This window comes from Mytilus galloprovincialis, chromosome 12, assembly GCF_965363235.1.
Source record: "Mytilus galloprovincialis chromosome 12, xbMytGall1.hap1.1, whole genome shotgun sequence".
Taxonomy (NCBI): domain Eukaryota; kingdom Metazoa; phylum Mollusca; class Bivalvia; order Mytilida; family Mytilidae; genus Mytilus; species Mytilus galloprovincialis.
The window spans coordinates 68,083,778-68,100,465 of record NC_134849.1 but is presented as its reverse complement, the minus strand read 5'-3'; the positions used below and the strand labels follow the sequence as shown (position 1 = coordinate 68,100,465).

Below are 16,688 nucleotides of genomic sequence, written 5' to 3'. Positions count from 1 at the left end.
TAAATTATTTTCAGCGAATGCTTCACCATTTGAACAAGTTTTTTTAAACTGTTTGATTTAAATTATGAGAAAAAGTCCACTTAAGGATGTACTTCGGTGATCTAAGGTAAAATTAAGTAAATCATGAAATCAAAATTGATGCTTTAAGCTGGAAGAGTATTAGTTAAGGATCAAAATAAGCTAAAAAATATTGATCAGTCATAGAGCTCCTTTTCAAGATATTTGATTTATAAAATATGGCTGAAAAAGGCTGACTGTGACTTTTACCTTATACAAATGTAATTGCATAGGTATTATTTGGGTCTCGAATCGAAAGAAAGAAAATCAAGAATCTGCTTAGTTTTGTCAAATGACCTTTTATGAGCTATTAAGGTGGTACCTAACAATACAGGGAGATAACTCTGCAAAGTCAGTTAAACGTTTTAATTACGTTGTGTTGTAAAAGGAATATTAAGGTTCTCAATGATCAAAATAGGTGTTTGTCAAACTGCTATATAACCAGTGTAATTTTTCTGACAAAATGGTTGGTTCAAAATTTTTGAAAATTTTATAGTTTTGTTTAAGGGTCAAAGTATTTACTTTGACAAAATTTTATGAAAATTAAACGAGCCAAATTAATTTTAGTGAAAGTGTTGGGTACCACCTTAAGTCTTATGTTATAGGATAAATAGGTATTATGGGACAAAATATTTCACCTTGAATCGTATAGAAAACCACCAGGGAGTCCGAACATTTGACACTTATTCCAAAATCTCATCTTAGTACATCCTTAATACATTAATTCAGCTCCAAAAAAGTTTATATGCATTATGACCTGAGATTTTAATCTTCAATGCAGATCATGACCTTCATTTTCATAGGTTGATGGGTAAGCATAAAATTTGTTTCTGATTCTCTTAATTTTTACATTTATCATTTTTATATTTTAACAGATCATATATCTGAAGTGCTAGAAAAGTTACTGCAACATGAATTAGAGGAAGAAAACGCTGAGGAAGAAAGTGTGTTTAACAATACCATCACTTTTCAGTGGGGTCAGGAAATAGCACGTCGTGTTCGGAATAATTCAGAAAAAACTAACAGTAACAATTCTCAAGAGGACTTACAAACTGACATTAATGTGAATGTAATAAACTCACAAGTTGATACTCACAGTCAAACAGACTCAGCCTTGCCTAAAGTTCTACAGATATACTCTGACATGGGACAAGAAGAGTAAGTATTTAGTATAACCCTATCATACCTCTATCATAATACTCAGGGTGATACTCACAGTCTGTGTTGTGCACCTGTTATAATAAAATTGTTAGAATAATTTTTACACCTTTTTTAGACTGTGAACTTTGTAATCTTCATGTAAAATTTAAAACCTTCATATTATTACAACTTCATTGATTCCTTACAAATCATGCTACCAAACTATTTGAGACTTTTACCTGTTTTATAACAAAGTTTCAATACAGAAAGCTTGTTATAACTTGTGCTTTTTTTGCTTCAAAATAAATCAATGTTGTGTAAAATAGATTGTATATTAATAAATTGAAGTTAGAGTGGTAACTCTTATTTAAAATAAAAGAAAGAAAATTGCAGTTAAAATAACAGATAAAAATTATTCATGTAATTTTGATTTCAGATTTACAACTGGTTCCCCACCAACAACATTATATGTGGGTAACAGAAGAACAATGTGTCACATACTGAAGAATCCAAGACAGAAATGTTGTCTGAAATGGGGAGAGGTATGAATATAGTTACATGTTCTTAGTATACTTTAAACCAATATACTTTTAATGAAATCTATATGAGCTTTCAATGTGTTAATAAAAAATTGAAAAGCAATATATGCCAACACTTTTCTCATGTTTCATTGCAAAGATATTATATTTATACCCCCGCTTTGAAAAAAAGGGTGTATACTGTTTTACCTCTGTCTGTCCTTCCGTCAGTCCATCAGTCCGTCAGTCTGTCAGTCAGTCCGTCCGTCCCATGAATATTTTTCGTCACATTTTTCTCAGGAACTACACTACCAGGATTTTTGAAATTTGGTTTCAGACTTGATATAAGTCAGCTATACCGTGTGATGCGTTTTCAGATTCATCACTCGACAACTTCCTGTTTACCGAACACTTGTATTATTTTACACATCAGGTTAAAGTTTTTGGTCAAGGTAGTTTTTGATGAAGTTGAAGTCCAATCAACTTCAAACTTAGTACACATGTTCCCTATGATATGATCTTTCTAATTTTAATGCCAAATTAGAGTTTTTATCCCAATGTCACCGTCCACTGAACATAGAAAATGAAAGTGCGAGTGGGGCATTCGTGTACTGAGGACACATTCTTGTTGTCACATTTTTCTCAGGAACTACAATACAAGGTTTTCTGAACTTTGGTTTCAGGGTTTATATAAGGCTGCAATACTGTGTGATGCGCTTTCAGATTCATCACTCGACAAATTCCTGTTTACCGAACTCTTGTATGATTTTACATATGATAGCCAAGTTGAAAATTTTGTCACATTTTTCTCAGGAATTACTATACAAGGATTTCTGAAATTTGGTTTCAGGATCTATACAAGTCAGCAATACCGTGTAATGCGTTTTCAGATTCATCACTCAACAACTTCCTGTTTACCGAACACTTGCATATTTTTACACTATTAAAATTATCCACTTGCGGCGGGGGTATCATCAGTGAGCAGTAGCTCGCAGTTTCACTCGTTTCATTTTATGTGTAGTATAGGGACAAAAATTTTATTTTGACATTCTCATCAGACCGACCAAGTTTTCTTATTTTGCAGTATTTGTGATGTATTGAACAGACTTTTGAATTCTTTTTTAATATAAGCAGAATACCAAAAAAAAAAAAAAACAAGCATGAAAGTAAGTTATGCACATGTATACTCAATTAAGACAGTTGTATAATCAATTAGAACACTTGTGACATGCAAGAGAGACACATTTGATCTTCATGTGCTTTTAACCAGTTGGCTGGTATGTCTCATTCGCCTCTTCTATGTTTGAAATATCAAAAGATGTTGTATTTTGGACAAGGACATGGAAGAGGACTTCGTAATGAAATGTTAAGGATGTCTGCTTGTCATGTTTTGGAATTTTTGTCAGATTTTCGGAATCCTCTGGTTATAAACATTTGAATGCCTTAAAAAAATTTGCCCGTGAACCCCCATTTTTCTTTTTATAAACCTTTTACGTGTATAATTATAAGTCATTTGTAAAAGTCTTGTAAAATTTTATTTATTTCTTAATAGTATTTGAGAACTTTAACTGGTCAATGATTAAGCTATGAAAAATCAAGAGAGAACATTTTCCCGCCAAAATTTCAAAGGCTAATATCTCGAAAACAAGCAAATTGACCCCTATATTTTTTTGCTTTTTGGATTCCTCAATTTATTCCCTATCAATACATACCAGTTTTATGAAAAGTTATTTATTTTGAAACTGAGCAGCGAACATCCTTAAGACTGCATTTTGTTATTGTAGACCTATAGTTGGGTATAGATAGATGCCTTTTTTTTTACTTTGCTTGGTTTCTGTCTCATTGCAGTATACCAATTAGGTCATATTATCATGAGACATAAAAAAAAAAAAAAATTCATGCAGTTTGGTTTTGTTGTTAATTAATGAGTTATAAGTATGTTTCTACACACTGCTAGTAAATTACTATTGTCATCATTATAAAATAATTTCATATATATATTTGCAAACTTTTTTTAATATTACAGGACTGTGAACATTGTTCTTATAAGAATGCCAAAGACTCTCGATGGAAAAATCAGTTGATAATTATGAGTGCCTCCCAAGCCTGTGGAGGGATACATAACTTTCTTGTACCGTTACGATCTCACTATATCAGTATGCATCTACTGAGTCCAATAGTACTACTGTTAGAAAATGAGTAAGTATATACCTTTCCTTACATTTTTGTATAGGGGTTGGGACCAGCTGAAGTATGCCTCTGGGTTCAGGATTTTCTCACTGTCTAAAGACCTGTTATAAAATTGAGAAGTTTGTTTCTTGATAGTCTTTTAATAGTTAATTGATATGATTATAGAAGTAAAGAAGGTGACAGGATATTTGTTGTTAACTTTCCTATCAATAACACTAAGCATTGTTGTGCTGTAAAATTAGTTTGTAATACTATGGTGAACATTTCTTTAAATGAAGATATAGTGGTAAATGTAGATATTTTGTGCTTCTGTTTTTAGTCCAGAAGATTTATTTTTGGAGACGATTTGTGAGTTTCCTATGGTGTACTGGATGAAAGGAAAGATAACAAAGTAAGTTGTATGACTGGTTTCATTTATGGGTACCAGTTGCTGTAAAGAGATGAACAAATATGTGATTTTTCCATCATATTCATACCCTGCCTACAACAGAAGAGGGGCATTATGTTTTCTTGTCATTTATTGGTCTGGTAAAAAGTAGGGTTTCATATATTTCTATCTCAAAGATGATGTTCTAGTTTGGATATGAATGTAATATTTGTCACTGGACATAAAGCACGTCATCTATGATCTATATCCAGACATTATTGTGACATTTACTTTAAACCAATTTATTTTTCGCAGATACCTTTAATTTTGCATGTTACTTTCTAGTCAACTTTGCGGCTGTTTAATTTCATGTCTTTATAATTTACTTGATTTAGTTTGATAAGGAGAGATCCAAGTTTTACATATTCGTGACGATTTATATTGGCGTTATTTTTCTACCCACGAAAGTAGCGAAAATAAGTTGTTTACAGTATCTGATATCACCCTTCCATTATTGTTTTCATTTCATTTGCAATGGCCAAATCTTTTTTAATTTCAAGACAAGATTTTGAATATTATGATAAAGCCATTAATTTGGCACTCCATTCATCTCTACCAGTAAAAGCAACCTAATAATGTTTTTGCTCTATTTGTAGCATTGATCACCTGTTGCTAGCTGGAATACACAAGAGCAGCCATTTTGTGATTGTGAACAAAGAATCATTTGGGGAATTAGAAGAGACTATGGTTGATTCACAGACTATTGTAGCTGTACAGACTATATTAAAGTAAGTTTTATTTTAGATAGAGATTATAAACAATTACATTCTAATTGTGACGTTATATGTTTTTAATTGTGATGCAGTATTACTATTTTGCTGAATCTTATGGGTTTAGATAACATGAATAATAGCAGATAAATTTGCTCACAAGTGTTAATACAAAAAGAATGTACTTCTTCACCGGTTAACTCTTTTTAACAAGAAATAATTTATGCATAATTGAATGTTGCTAATTACAGATCATCTGGTATATGCTTGTTACAAATTGTCTTGCAGAAAATATGATGACATAAACCAGCTTACATATATAATTGATACAAAAATTTGAATATCAGCATCACTTAAATTCTTGATCATTTTACTTACAGATTATTTCCGCACACTAATATTATCACAGAGCTAAGTCAGGCAACCAATATCAGATTTATGCAGTTCCAAGCTAACAATGAATACAACCGATATGTCTCCAGAATGGAAAAGGTATAGTTAATTCATAGTTCTAATATGATGTTCTTTTACTTTTTAGACAAAGCCATGTTCTGTTTTCTACAAAATATTGCCTGGACCTGCATTACATCTTACATTAAATTTGTGAATTGTATTTTAAACCATGTGAAAGATCAAAATGGACATTACCGTTGATGTTCATAGCATGGAAAATAAAAAAGATTGTATTAAGCTTTTTATGTCCCATTTATAGGCATTATGTTTTCTGGTCTGTGCATCCGTTTGTTCGTCCATCCGTTATAGTTATTTTTTGATGAATTTGAAGTCCAATCAATTTGGAACTTAGTACACCTGTTCCTTATGATATGATCTTTCTAATTTTAATGCCAAATTAGATATTTTACCCTATTTTCACGGTCCACTGAACATAGAAAATGATGTAGTGGATGGGGCATCCGTGTACTTAGGACACATTCTTGTTAATTGTGGAACAATTGGTTTACTAAAACATGTTTGTTTCATCAAATCAACATTTATGCCTTTCTACATGTCATTTAGGTCTGATTTGAAGTTAATGCTAAAAAAGTGCCATGTCATGCACTTGATTGGCTCTTCTGAAGAATGTGTGCAATTTATGGTTGTTTTTGGCAAGAAAAGTAAAAAGAAAGACAATTGATTTGAAGTGTAATATTAACACTCTGAATGATTTTACTAGCCACATGGAAATAATTTTGTCTGAAGTAAAACGCCTTGTTAGCAGTTCTCCATACTTAAATTAATGTTGTAATTTTGTAAGAAAAAAAATTAGTATGTGTTTGGGTTATATTTTTAACATGTATGACGTAATTGATACTAGGCTTGCACATGGATGAAATTTTTCAGGAGAATGCTGATTTCAAGATTTTTACATTTTTTGTACCATAGTACCATGATTTCTTTCATTTAAACAAAGTATTATTTTTTTCTTATTAAGGGATTTTAGAATCTTCTGTATTTTTACCCATGCTCGAAAACTATTGACTTTGAAAATATATATTTTTCAGAAACTACGAGGTGGGATGAGTTCTACTTTATCACATATCTTTCGACTACCGTTTGCCTCAGGACAAGTTTTTAGTGCTAGTATGTTAGATAGTTTATTATATCAGGTAAATAGTCTTTCATTTTATAAATCTGGTCCATGCATCTCTTGACCGAATTGACATGGTGTCTCATTGATCAATACCTCTTTAGTTCCTTTATTCATATGAAACATCAGTTGCAGGGTGCAATTTTAAATGCAAAAATGGGGTAGTGTTAAACATGTTTTGTGAGATCTCAACCTATAACTCGAGCTAATGTAGATTGAACAAATATAAAGCAATACACATCTAGTAAAACTCAATTTTAAAGAAGTCTGGGTACATTGTAAGAATATGAAATAATAAAATCTAAGCAAAATGACAATGATACATACATTAACAAAGGACTATTAGCAGTTACTGAGGCGCCAGCCTTAGACCTCAATTAAACTATTTGAAAGATTATGTCACAATTTTCTAAACTCAGTTTCCTTTATAGCATGCACCTTATCTCTATTTGTCTGCCATTACTGGAAATCACAAAGGTTCCAGTAAAATTTTAACATCACAATAGAAAAAATCAGAATCTACAATGGAAAAGTGATTGCTGTATGATGTCAAAAGTTCTAGAGGTGCAGATAGTCTGGTCAAGCGGCACAGATTTCAAAATAGCAATATAGATTTGTTGACCATATTCAATTTAGATGGGCTACACAACACAAGAATTATTTTTATTATTTATTTCAGACATTTGTAAAAGGTTACTTGATCACGTTTGTCAGATTACTGCTAGGAATTGATGCTGAGGAGAATTCTGGACATCTCTCTAGTGTAAGTTTTTAAATTGATTAGATATAAGAAGATGATGTATGAGTGCAAATGAGACAACTCTCTATCCAAGTCACAATTTGTAAAGGTAAACCATTATAGGTCAAAGTACCGTCTTCAACACAGAGCCTTGGCTCACACCGAACAGCTTGCTATAAAGAGACCCAAAAATGACTAGTGTAAAACCAACGGTTTAATCTATATATAATATAAAAAAAAGAGAAATTAGAAACACTTATGAACCGCATCAACAAACTACAACTAGGGAACAGTAGATTCCTGTCTAAAGACAGGTGTAAACAAATGCAGTGGGTTTAAACATTTGAATATGTACCAACCTTTACACTTATCTTAAATTATCTTACTGTGGACATTTCGAAGGGTTGATATTTTTGCAACTCAATACATATACTTTTTCGTGCCGAGGTTAAATTCCCCAATTCATAATATGAGCAAAGAAACCAGCAACCCAACTCTCTCATCTGATATCAACTTTTTTTTACATTTTCAGTAAAAAATGTCTCTGCATGTCAAACGTAACTATATCTTTAAAGTTTTATTTTGAGGGCTCACCTCCAAAGATTATTGGAAAGGAAGATAAGCAAATAATATTCCCTGAATATTTCTTTGTAGATTCGTGTCAGAGGTGTGACATTAGCACAGTATCCTACCTATGGAGAACTTTATCATGGAGTAGCTGCTACAACTGGGGAAATCCCTTTTGCTATTTATAGAACAGAGAAATCTCAAAGCCAAAGTAATGTAAGTATATATTAAATATAAATTAGTGCTGTAAGTTATAAAGTATTTTGAAATAAAAAAAAAACTGAAATCATGTTCTACTATATTATTTACAAGTAACCAATCAAAATTGATGTTACAAAAATATTCATCTTTCACTCAACAGAATTGTCAAATAAACATCATGAACATACAATATATCCTTTTCAAAACTTCTTCCAGCCATGCTTATTGAAGTCGAAGCTTTTTTATTCATGGAAAAGTTAGTTGTTTTTTTTGCCTTAATCAATTAGCTTTTAGTTTTACAAACTTTTCCTTTTAAAAGTAAATTAAATTACAAATGTCATTATTTTTCAGATATTTATTATATATTGATTTAATTAACAGGATTTATTTACCAATGAGCCACAAATTACAATGAAGAAGTTGTTTAAGTTGGTACGAATTCACATTATACCGTGCTAGTAACCACCTAATGCCTCATCATTAAATTCCTCCTTAAATACTAGGAGTACCAATTAAAAAGAGACACTTTGAATTATTTACGAGTATATATATTTCAGTTATAAAATTTTACCTTCTTTTTTATCTGAGTTTGAATCATGGTGAAAGTTCTGTCCAAAAGTTTTAAAATAAATAAATTATGCTGTAAAAAGAATTTATGTTTTTTTCAATGTTATTATTCTTATCTTTACATGGCCATTTACAACGAACAATATAAAATTATATCTTGTTTCATTTAAAAGCCCAATTTAAAAACTTTTATTTAAGGTATTTCAAATTATGTCTAATGTTAATTCTGTAGGATTTGTAAAAAGTGTGTTATTTTAAATTGGTACTCCATAAATTGAAACACTTTACCACTGGTTAGAGTAGATTTATTAGTTATTTCACAGAGTTGCAGTGTTCTGGGAGTGGTCAGTTTGAGTTTATCTTATTTATAAAGCTTAAAAGCTCACGGAAGGTACTTTTGTACTGGCATGAAAATACAGATTTTGTGTTTGCTGTTACAAAATTTTGAAAAATATTTTAAATTCAGGACTACAGCAAAATTTTGAAAAATATTTTAAATTCAGGAATACAGCAAAATTTTGAAAAATATTTTAAATTCAGGACTACAGCAAAATTTTGAAAAAATATTTTAAATTCAGGAATACAGCTATCATCTAGTCAGGTGAAGTTCCTATGAAAAACTTATTTTCTTACAACGTTGTCAATATGATGGAATTTTATGGGACTGTCATATAAGTGAAAGGTTAACTATCTATAAAACCTTCTTTTGGCTATTTAAAAGTTTGAGAAAGGTTCTTTATACCTTTCTAATTTAATTCCATATGCTTTCATTGTTCTATTAATTCTATTTACCCATTTTTCGAATAAAAAGACTGCTATTTTTATTTACAATTGGTGGCAGTGTGATCATACTCATCAGAAGACTCAATTTCTTCACTATACTCAGTTGTGATCTCCTTATCGCTAGTGTCTGCACAACTTTAGTTTGGATGAACTAGACAAAAGAACTACACAAACACAGGACAGTTACTGTGGATTCATTTATTTTCGTGTGTATCAATTTTTGTGGACTAAAAAAGCATTTTCCTGGATATATGATTTCATGGTTTTACAAAGCCTATGAACATTTTTCATTTGTTGAGCATTTGAATTTGGTTGTTCACTGTGGGTCTCATTGGGGTCTAAGCGTGACGCAGGATTGTTGATCATGTTGATTTCTTGTAAGCGTGACACGTGAAAGTCAAATTATTGTGCCATGAAAACGGGAAATGAAGTCTAGCGGGACACAGGAAATGACAAAAAAATGAGAATTGCTTACGTACATAGTGTAAGCGGGATACAGGAATCTGACAAAACAGTAAGCAGGATCGGGGATCAGAATCCCCCAATGAGACCCCCTTCACTTGTACCCATGCAACCCACATATATTGGTTTCTAACGATTGATAATGATTCCACAGTATTACAATACGTCGCCCTCATGCAAAGTTCTAATCCCTTCCCCTACTTTGAATACACATTTATCCATTAAATAAATTATTTGGATAAGTTTTACTGGTAGATTTTCAAATATTTTTACCTCACTCATTATTGAACAGAAATGAAATTGGTTCTGTTAAAGTTATTAAAACAGTAGATTTTTAAACACAGTATGTATTATATTAATATCTTTTAATTAATCTCTTTCTTTAATAGCACAAATATATATTATAGTACATTTATTTAAAAATGCACATTATATTTTCAAATAACAGTTTTGTAATCATTATTATAGATAATTGAAATAATCCTTTTAAATACGAATTTGTAGTACACAATTAAAAAGTTGCACTTATGTAAATATAGACAATACAATTAGAAGTTGCACACATATAAATATAGACAATGCAATTTCCCATAGGAACTCTCTTTATGGCTTAAACTGTGCCACATTAACTATGAAGTGTTGTAAAAATTATATCCTTGAATGAAAAGTTGATCTATGCACTAATGTTTTATTCAAAGGTCAAATCATAGGGCTGTGTGGCATATTTTAACATTTATTTGCCTGGACTTCTTTGGGTTTAATCTTTTAATAAAATTCTGTACTTCCTGGCTTTTCACTTTGGGTGTTCCTCAGAATTCAATTTTCCCCGCTACCATGTGTATCTATACTGGTAACATTCCAAAGTAATTTTTCTATGAGATGAAACATAGAGATCATAATTTCAACATTTATATACATCTTTTACTTTGCATTTGAATGTCCAAAATCAATCAAAGTCTTACTTGTGTACATGCATACATACACTTGCATAAGGTCTCATTCTATCTGACACAGCCTAAATAAAATCTCTTACAGTGGGAATAGAATTCCATAAAATTCTTCAATTTCAAATTTGTATCATAAAGGCACTTCTATTCCATAACAGGTTAAGGCCAAGTGCAAAAAGGTAAAAAAAAAAGTGATTTGGGTAGGCTTCTGGAGTTATTCTGTAATTTTCAGTGCTGCTGCGTTACTTGGAAATGTTTTGGGACTAAAGCTTTATTTTACGCAGTCAAAATGGTTTTATAGAATCTGCTGGTTTAATTATTTGAGCGTGACAGAATGCTAAAAAGATATTTGTATTGGATTGAATTGCAATCTCAGGCCAGTTTATTTACAAGTAATTTAAAGTAGTTATTTTAAGTACAGAAATCATTATTGATCATCTCCTGTAAAACTGGTTACTTATTTAAATAATTATAGAATTTAATGTAAAACAACTCCAACATGAATTCAAATACCAAAAAAAATATTCAACAACTGAACTAGTGATTTAACAGCCAAATATAGCAATTTCACATAAATATAAAAAAAAGAAGACGTGGTATGATTGCTAATGAGATAACTCTCCATAAGAGACCAAATGACACAGAAATTAACAGCTATAGTTCACCATACCACCTTCAACAATGAACAAAGTCCATACCAGTCAGCTCTGAAAGGCCCAGAAATCACAAATGTAAAATAATTCCAACAAAAAAACAAATGGCATAACTAATGTACAAAAAAAATGAACGAAAAACAAATATGTAACACAGCAACAAAGGACAACCACTGAATTACAGGCTCCTGACTTGGGCCAGGCACATACATAATGCATGGTTGTATTTCAGCTATTGATTGGTTACAAGTTGATTATTTTTCAACATTTGAATTCTTGGATAATTTATTCTTTTTACTACTGATCTTTAAATGTAAATAAAGCATAGACTGTCAGGAACTTTATCATTTTACCCATTTTTGTTTGGTTTTAATGCAACATCATTGCTTGCGTGTTGGTGTTTTTTGTCAGAGGAGTGAAATAACAAAATTTCTTACACATGTAGAATAATCTTTTTTATATAACTTAATATTTCATTGAAAACAATATATTAATTTATAACAATAATTAATTTTCAAGAAAATTGATTTACACCCAGATATGACTGGTTAATGCTTTAAGCCTTAAATTGCTATTTATGAGCAACTAAAACATTATATATAAATTGAGAATTTGTATTTCTCTGTGAAGGGTATGTGAAAGCTTGCTAAAAGGTAATTAGTTTGGTTGGCAGGGGCGATTTAATTTTCTATTTTTCATTTGATTATTTTTACAGTTTCTTTTTTTTCTTTTTGTTAATTCAACAATGACATATATATATACAACAAATTACAATTTAAGAATACAAATAGTGAAAATTAAATGAAGCTGGTATAAACAGACACAGCTGAAGTCTTGAATTGAGATACCAAAAGTTCAACTATGATATAAATCTGAATAATTTGTATGATATCTTAATAATTTAATTTTGGATGTAACATGTCTGATTGGCTGAACATGTTTTATCTATCAGCTCTTAGACATAATTTTGTCATTTGTCATGATTTGACTGTGACGTCATCAACTTTTTTTTCATGATTTAATCATTTTGGAATAAATTATAAGGAATGACTGTAATATGTTTTCTGTCTGTTTGAAATAACATAAAAAATGTGGTGCCCACATGTAAATAACCCGCTATGCAAGTCATTCCTTGATGAATTACAAATATAATACTAGTCTCTGGTACTATATGTAATTTTAAAAACAGAAATAAATCTATAGACGTTTTGTTTATTGAGAAGATTTATATTTGTAGGATGGCAAAGAACGTGTAAACAACAATGGCAATAATCAATCGTTCAAAAAGAAAACGGTACGACCATCGTTCCCCAAACAACCATTCCTGGGCAAGGATACTGAACATTCTGACATTGGTGATCTGATCAGGAATAGGTTAAAGAACCTTGGAATGAATCCTAATGATTACAGTAAGTCTCACTTGTCCAGCTTTGGCCAATATTTTGATCCTTATTAATAAGCTCATCAATTTTTGAAGAAGTTTTGGATTTTCAAATATTTTGGCCTTTACTGATGAGACTTTTATTGTTGAAATGGGCATCAGATGCAGTCAAATGGGAACTTATGCACTGTTAATGTTATAATGACCTAGTGCCAACAGGTTCAATGAGCTATGACGTTTAAATAAAATAGAAACCAGGTATATAATACACACCATGACTTGGCATCATTGAAATATTTCGGAAATGTATGTCCAACTATGAAACCATGTGTATGCTAATCAAATAATAAACCAGGTACAATATCTTTACACAATACTTCACCTAGATCCACCTGTGAGTGTAGTATAAATCATAAGAATATAAAAAAGAAGATGTGGTATGATTGCCAATGAGACAACTGTCCACAAGAGACCAATGTGACACTGATATCTAATGACATTAACAACTATAGGTCACTGTACGGCCTTCAACAATGAGCAAAGCCCATACCGCATAGTTAGCTGTTTCTCTTAAACTTCCAATGAAGAAGCATTAAAAAAAAGTTAATTTATATATACCAAATTCAAAAAAATGTATTGTAAATATTTTAATTCTAGTTATTAAGTTGGCTATAATTTTGAGTTTAGAGAATCACTGAATAGAATTTTCTTGTCATATGCCCACCTTGTGCAGTAAAAAAAGTACCATTAATGTTATGATATAAATTACAGCTGATGATGAAGACCAAGATGTTATTTCGTATGTAATTTTGAATCCTACGCCAAAGAGAAAACTACGATTAGGAGATATTGTGTAAGTGATAATGATGTAAGGGGCAGGTCATTGGTGTCTCTACAATATTTATATGATTATACATAAAAGGGGGTAAAGGGAACATTGCTTATAATACTGCACAACACAACAAATAAAAATAAAAAGATTTGGTATCATTGCCAAATCGGCAACTATCCATTAGAGACCAAATGAAAAAGAAGTTTATAACTTGGTCACCGTAGGGCATTCAACAGTGGGGCAAAACCCATACCTGATGACGAAATATTTGAATATAAAGCAAGCAGCAATCGATCATGTATTAACTTAAAAAATATTTGTATATTTACTGTCAAAAAGATCCGTGAATTAATATGAGTAACTTCAAATATTTTCATAAAAAAGAGAGAACATTTGAAAATATCAGAAACACTGTTCATCTAATTTATTTCTAAAGAGGATTTTTAAACCGGATTTTACAGAATTTCTGATCAGGCCATGATCTTGTATAAAAAAATGTTTAATAACTTTGTTTATGCATTATTAAACAACAGCTCTGCTTTAGTTAAGCTATCATTTCTAAAACTTTTTTTTCTTGACAGATATGTTATACAGCCTAGCAGTATGAATGCTGTACCAAGTAAAAAAGGATGGAGTACAATAAAGACATCACTAATGAGATCTTTCAGTATGGGAAAAAGTACAGGACTGAAAACTTCAACTCAGCGTCTATTTGCAGAATCTCAAAACCAAACAATACTAGAATCTCCTAAAGACCAAGGGATTCATTTCGAGGCTAAACCAAAAAAGCAGAGAAGAAAATCCGATCCTAATGCTCCCCGTCGTTTGAGTCGATTCACAGTAGAGGCTATATCCAATGTTCCAGAGACCTCATTGTCGAAGGAGGATTTAAACAGTGCTAGTGGTTCCAGTGGGATTAAAGATAAATTTTATTGATAAGTCTTTATTGATTTTGAATTATGTGAATTTACCAGTATCAAAATCATGGAGATATATTTTATAAAGACAGTAGTTCTGACTAAGAACTTGAGAATTTATTAGATCTATGGTTTTGAATTTCGACATTGCTGATTGAAATGCATTCTGGGAAACAGTTTTTTTTTTAAATTGAATTAAAAAGATGTCAGATTATTGAAAAGAGAAGTGCTTACAGAATTGTTATGCATCAATAGGAGTATATTCCCAGGGTTGTCAATAAGATTTAAAGTAGGAGGTTAAATAATAAAAGTAGCAGGCAACACCGGCGGACGGCGTAGCCGTTCGGCGCGACGAGCTTGCTCGTTGCCCTTCACGGCGAGGGGTCTGGGGGCCGCTTAAGGCCCCCAGAATTTTTTTTAAAAATGGTGCAAAATCCTGCACCCTCGGGGGCTCCTGAACTCTAATTTTGTTCTTCGCAAACACCATTTTTTTAATGATGATAAGGTAAATGAGCAGCAAGATGGTCATATTTTCTATAAAGTTGATCACATATCATCAAGACTTTCAGCTAACAAGTTATTGAAGTTGTTTGCGGATTTTTGAGGAAAATAATGAAGGCATGACTCTGTAAGACATGGTGATCATTCAGGAAAAGATTTAAATTTGATTTTATTAGTTGAAAATATTTTTAATTTAACTGTAGACATGCATTTATTCAAATAGTTCTAACCCATAGAAAACATTTTTCAGTACTAATAATCTCAAATACTTATCACAATAAATCAAATGATGAATTAAATGGACTGTTGTTTAAAGGCAAAAAGGATGCACTTTGGTGAAATTACAATAATCTAGAATTTAAAATTGATACCATAATTCAGAAGAGCATTAGTTAAGAAGCAAACAAAAGGAAAGAAAGAAATCTAAGATCTGCTTAAATTTTGGTATTAAAATGACTTATGTGAGTTAATAATTGAAGTCTTTTATTTAAGAAAGGAAAAATGGGATCATCATGGTCATGGGTCAAAATATTTTACCCTGTATCATAGGAAAAAACCCAGAGATTAAACATCTGACAGAAATTCCAGAACCTGGCCAAAGTACATCCTTGAATGCATAATGCAAGACTCACACTTCTTTATAATCATAGGGAGACATCATCCTCATCCTCACTTTTTATTATTATTACTTGGATCAGGTTAGTCAAGGCATGATTGTGTGAGATTTCTTTTTTAATAGCATTGTGTCATGTTTGTTTGGGGAATGTTAAGCAAGACCTGTCATGTGTGATAATAGTATATCCTCCTTTACACAATATATCTCTTGGTGTCAGGTGGTGGCATGCTCCTAGTCCTAGTATTTATGACTCTATTTGAAGCTACACAATGACATGCAGACGAGCTATCTCTACATTTTTTTCTTTCATTTCAAAAGAAAGGCCATGTTATGGTAAAAATAAAGAGTCTGCTGTTAAGAGGCTCTATCACTTGAAAACAAGAAAGTGAAAATCACTTAATGAAAATAATGTGATGTCTGCTTTTACTAGACAAGACATTGCTCCTTTTTTTCATTTCATGGTAGGACCACGATCATGCACTTTCATGAACATGACCAAGGAGGGTGTCTCAATTATTTGAATGCAAATGTCATAGAAGAAACCTTTTTTCACTTTGTTGTTGATTGAAAAAAATCTTAAATTCTTTTCATTTCTCAGACTATGCTATTGACTGGTTACAAAATCTCGTTATTACTATGAATGCATACTTTTCCTGGTTTCAGTACAAAATCGTATAGTACTTTGCAGCGAAATCAACAACCAGGATCTATTTTACCGGAAATTCAATTTTATAAACCAATCAGAAATGCCGTTATATATCTCTCTAGATTGTCCTAGATAGTGACCGACGATCTAAAACTAAAAGTACGATTTATATTTTTTTGACTTCAGAAAAACAACCGATGGTAATTTGATTATAAACGACCATTTCAATCGGCAATCGGTTCTTAA

General features: G+C 31.3%; 1 protein-coding gene across 6 annotated transcripts in view; it reads left to right on the top strand.

Annotated features, from left to right (window-relative positions):
* Nucleotides 1–14,946, top strand: part of LOC143054637 (potassium channel subfamily T member 2-like) — a 131,884-nt gene extending 116,938 nt beyond the window's left edge. For 5 of the 6 annotated variants that reach the window (XM_076227651.1, XM_076227652.1, XM_076227653.1 and 2 more), the window contains 13 exons: nucleotides 933–1,215; nucleotides 1,634–1,739; nucleotides 3,742–3,914; nucleotides 4,225–4,296; nucleotides 4,929–5,060; nucleotides 5,423–5,534; nucleotides 6,545–6,649; nucleotides 7,310–7,393; nucleotides 8,024–8,152; nucleotides 8,519–8,569; nucleotides 12,787–12,958; nucleotides 13,702–13,783; nucleotides 14,344–14,946. In XM_076227651.1, coding sequence (XP_076083766.1) covers nucleotides 933–1,215; nucleotides 1,634–1,739; nucleotides 3,742–3,914; nucleotides 4,225–4,296; nucleotides 4,929–5,060; nucleotides 5,423–5,534; nucleotides 6,545–6,649; nucleotides 7,310–7,393; nucleotides 8,024–8,152; nucleotides 8,519–8,569; nucleotides 12,787–12,958; nucleotides 13,702–13,783; nucleotides 14,344–14,698 — 1,856 coding nt within the window. In that variant the 3' untranslated portion in view covers nucleotides 14,699–14,946. The remainder of the gene's footprint in view (nucleotides 1–932; nucleotides 1,216–1,633; nucleotides 1,740–3,741; nucleotides 3,915–4,224; nucleotides 4,297–4,928; nucleotides 5,061–5,422; nucleotides 5,535–6,544; nucleotides 6,650–7,309; nucleotides 7,394–8,023; nucleotides 8,153–8,518; nucleotides 8,570–12,786; nucleotides 12,959–13,701; nucleotides 13,784–14,343) is intronic. The other variant, XM_076227650.1, reaches the window with a different exon arrangement.
* Nucleotides 14,947–16,688: the final 1,742 nt, after the last annotated feature.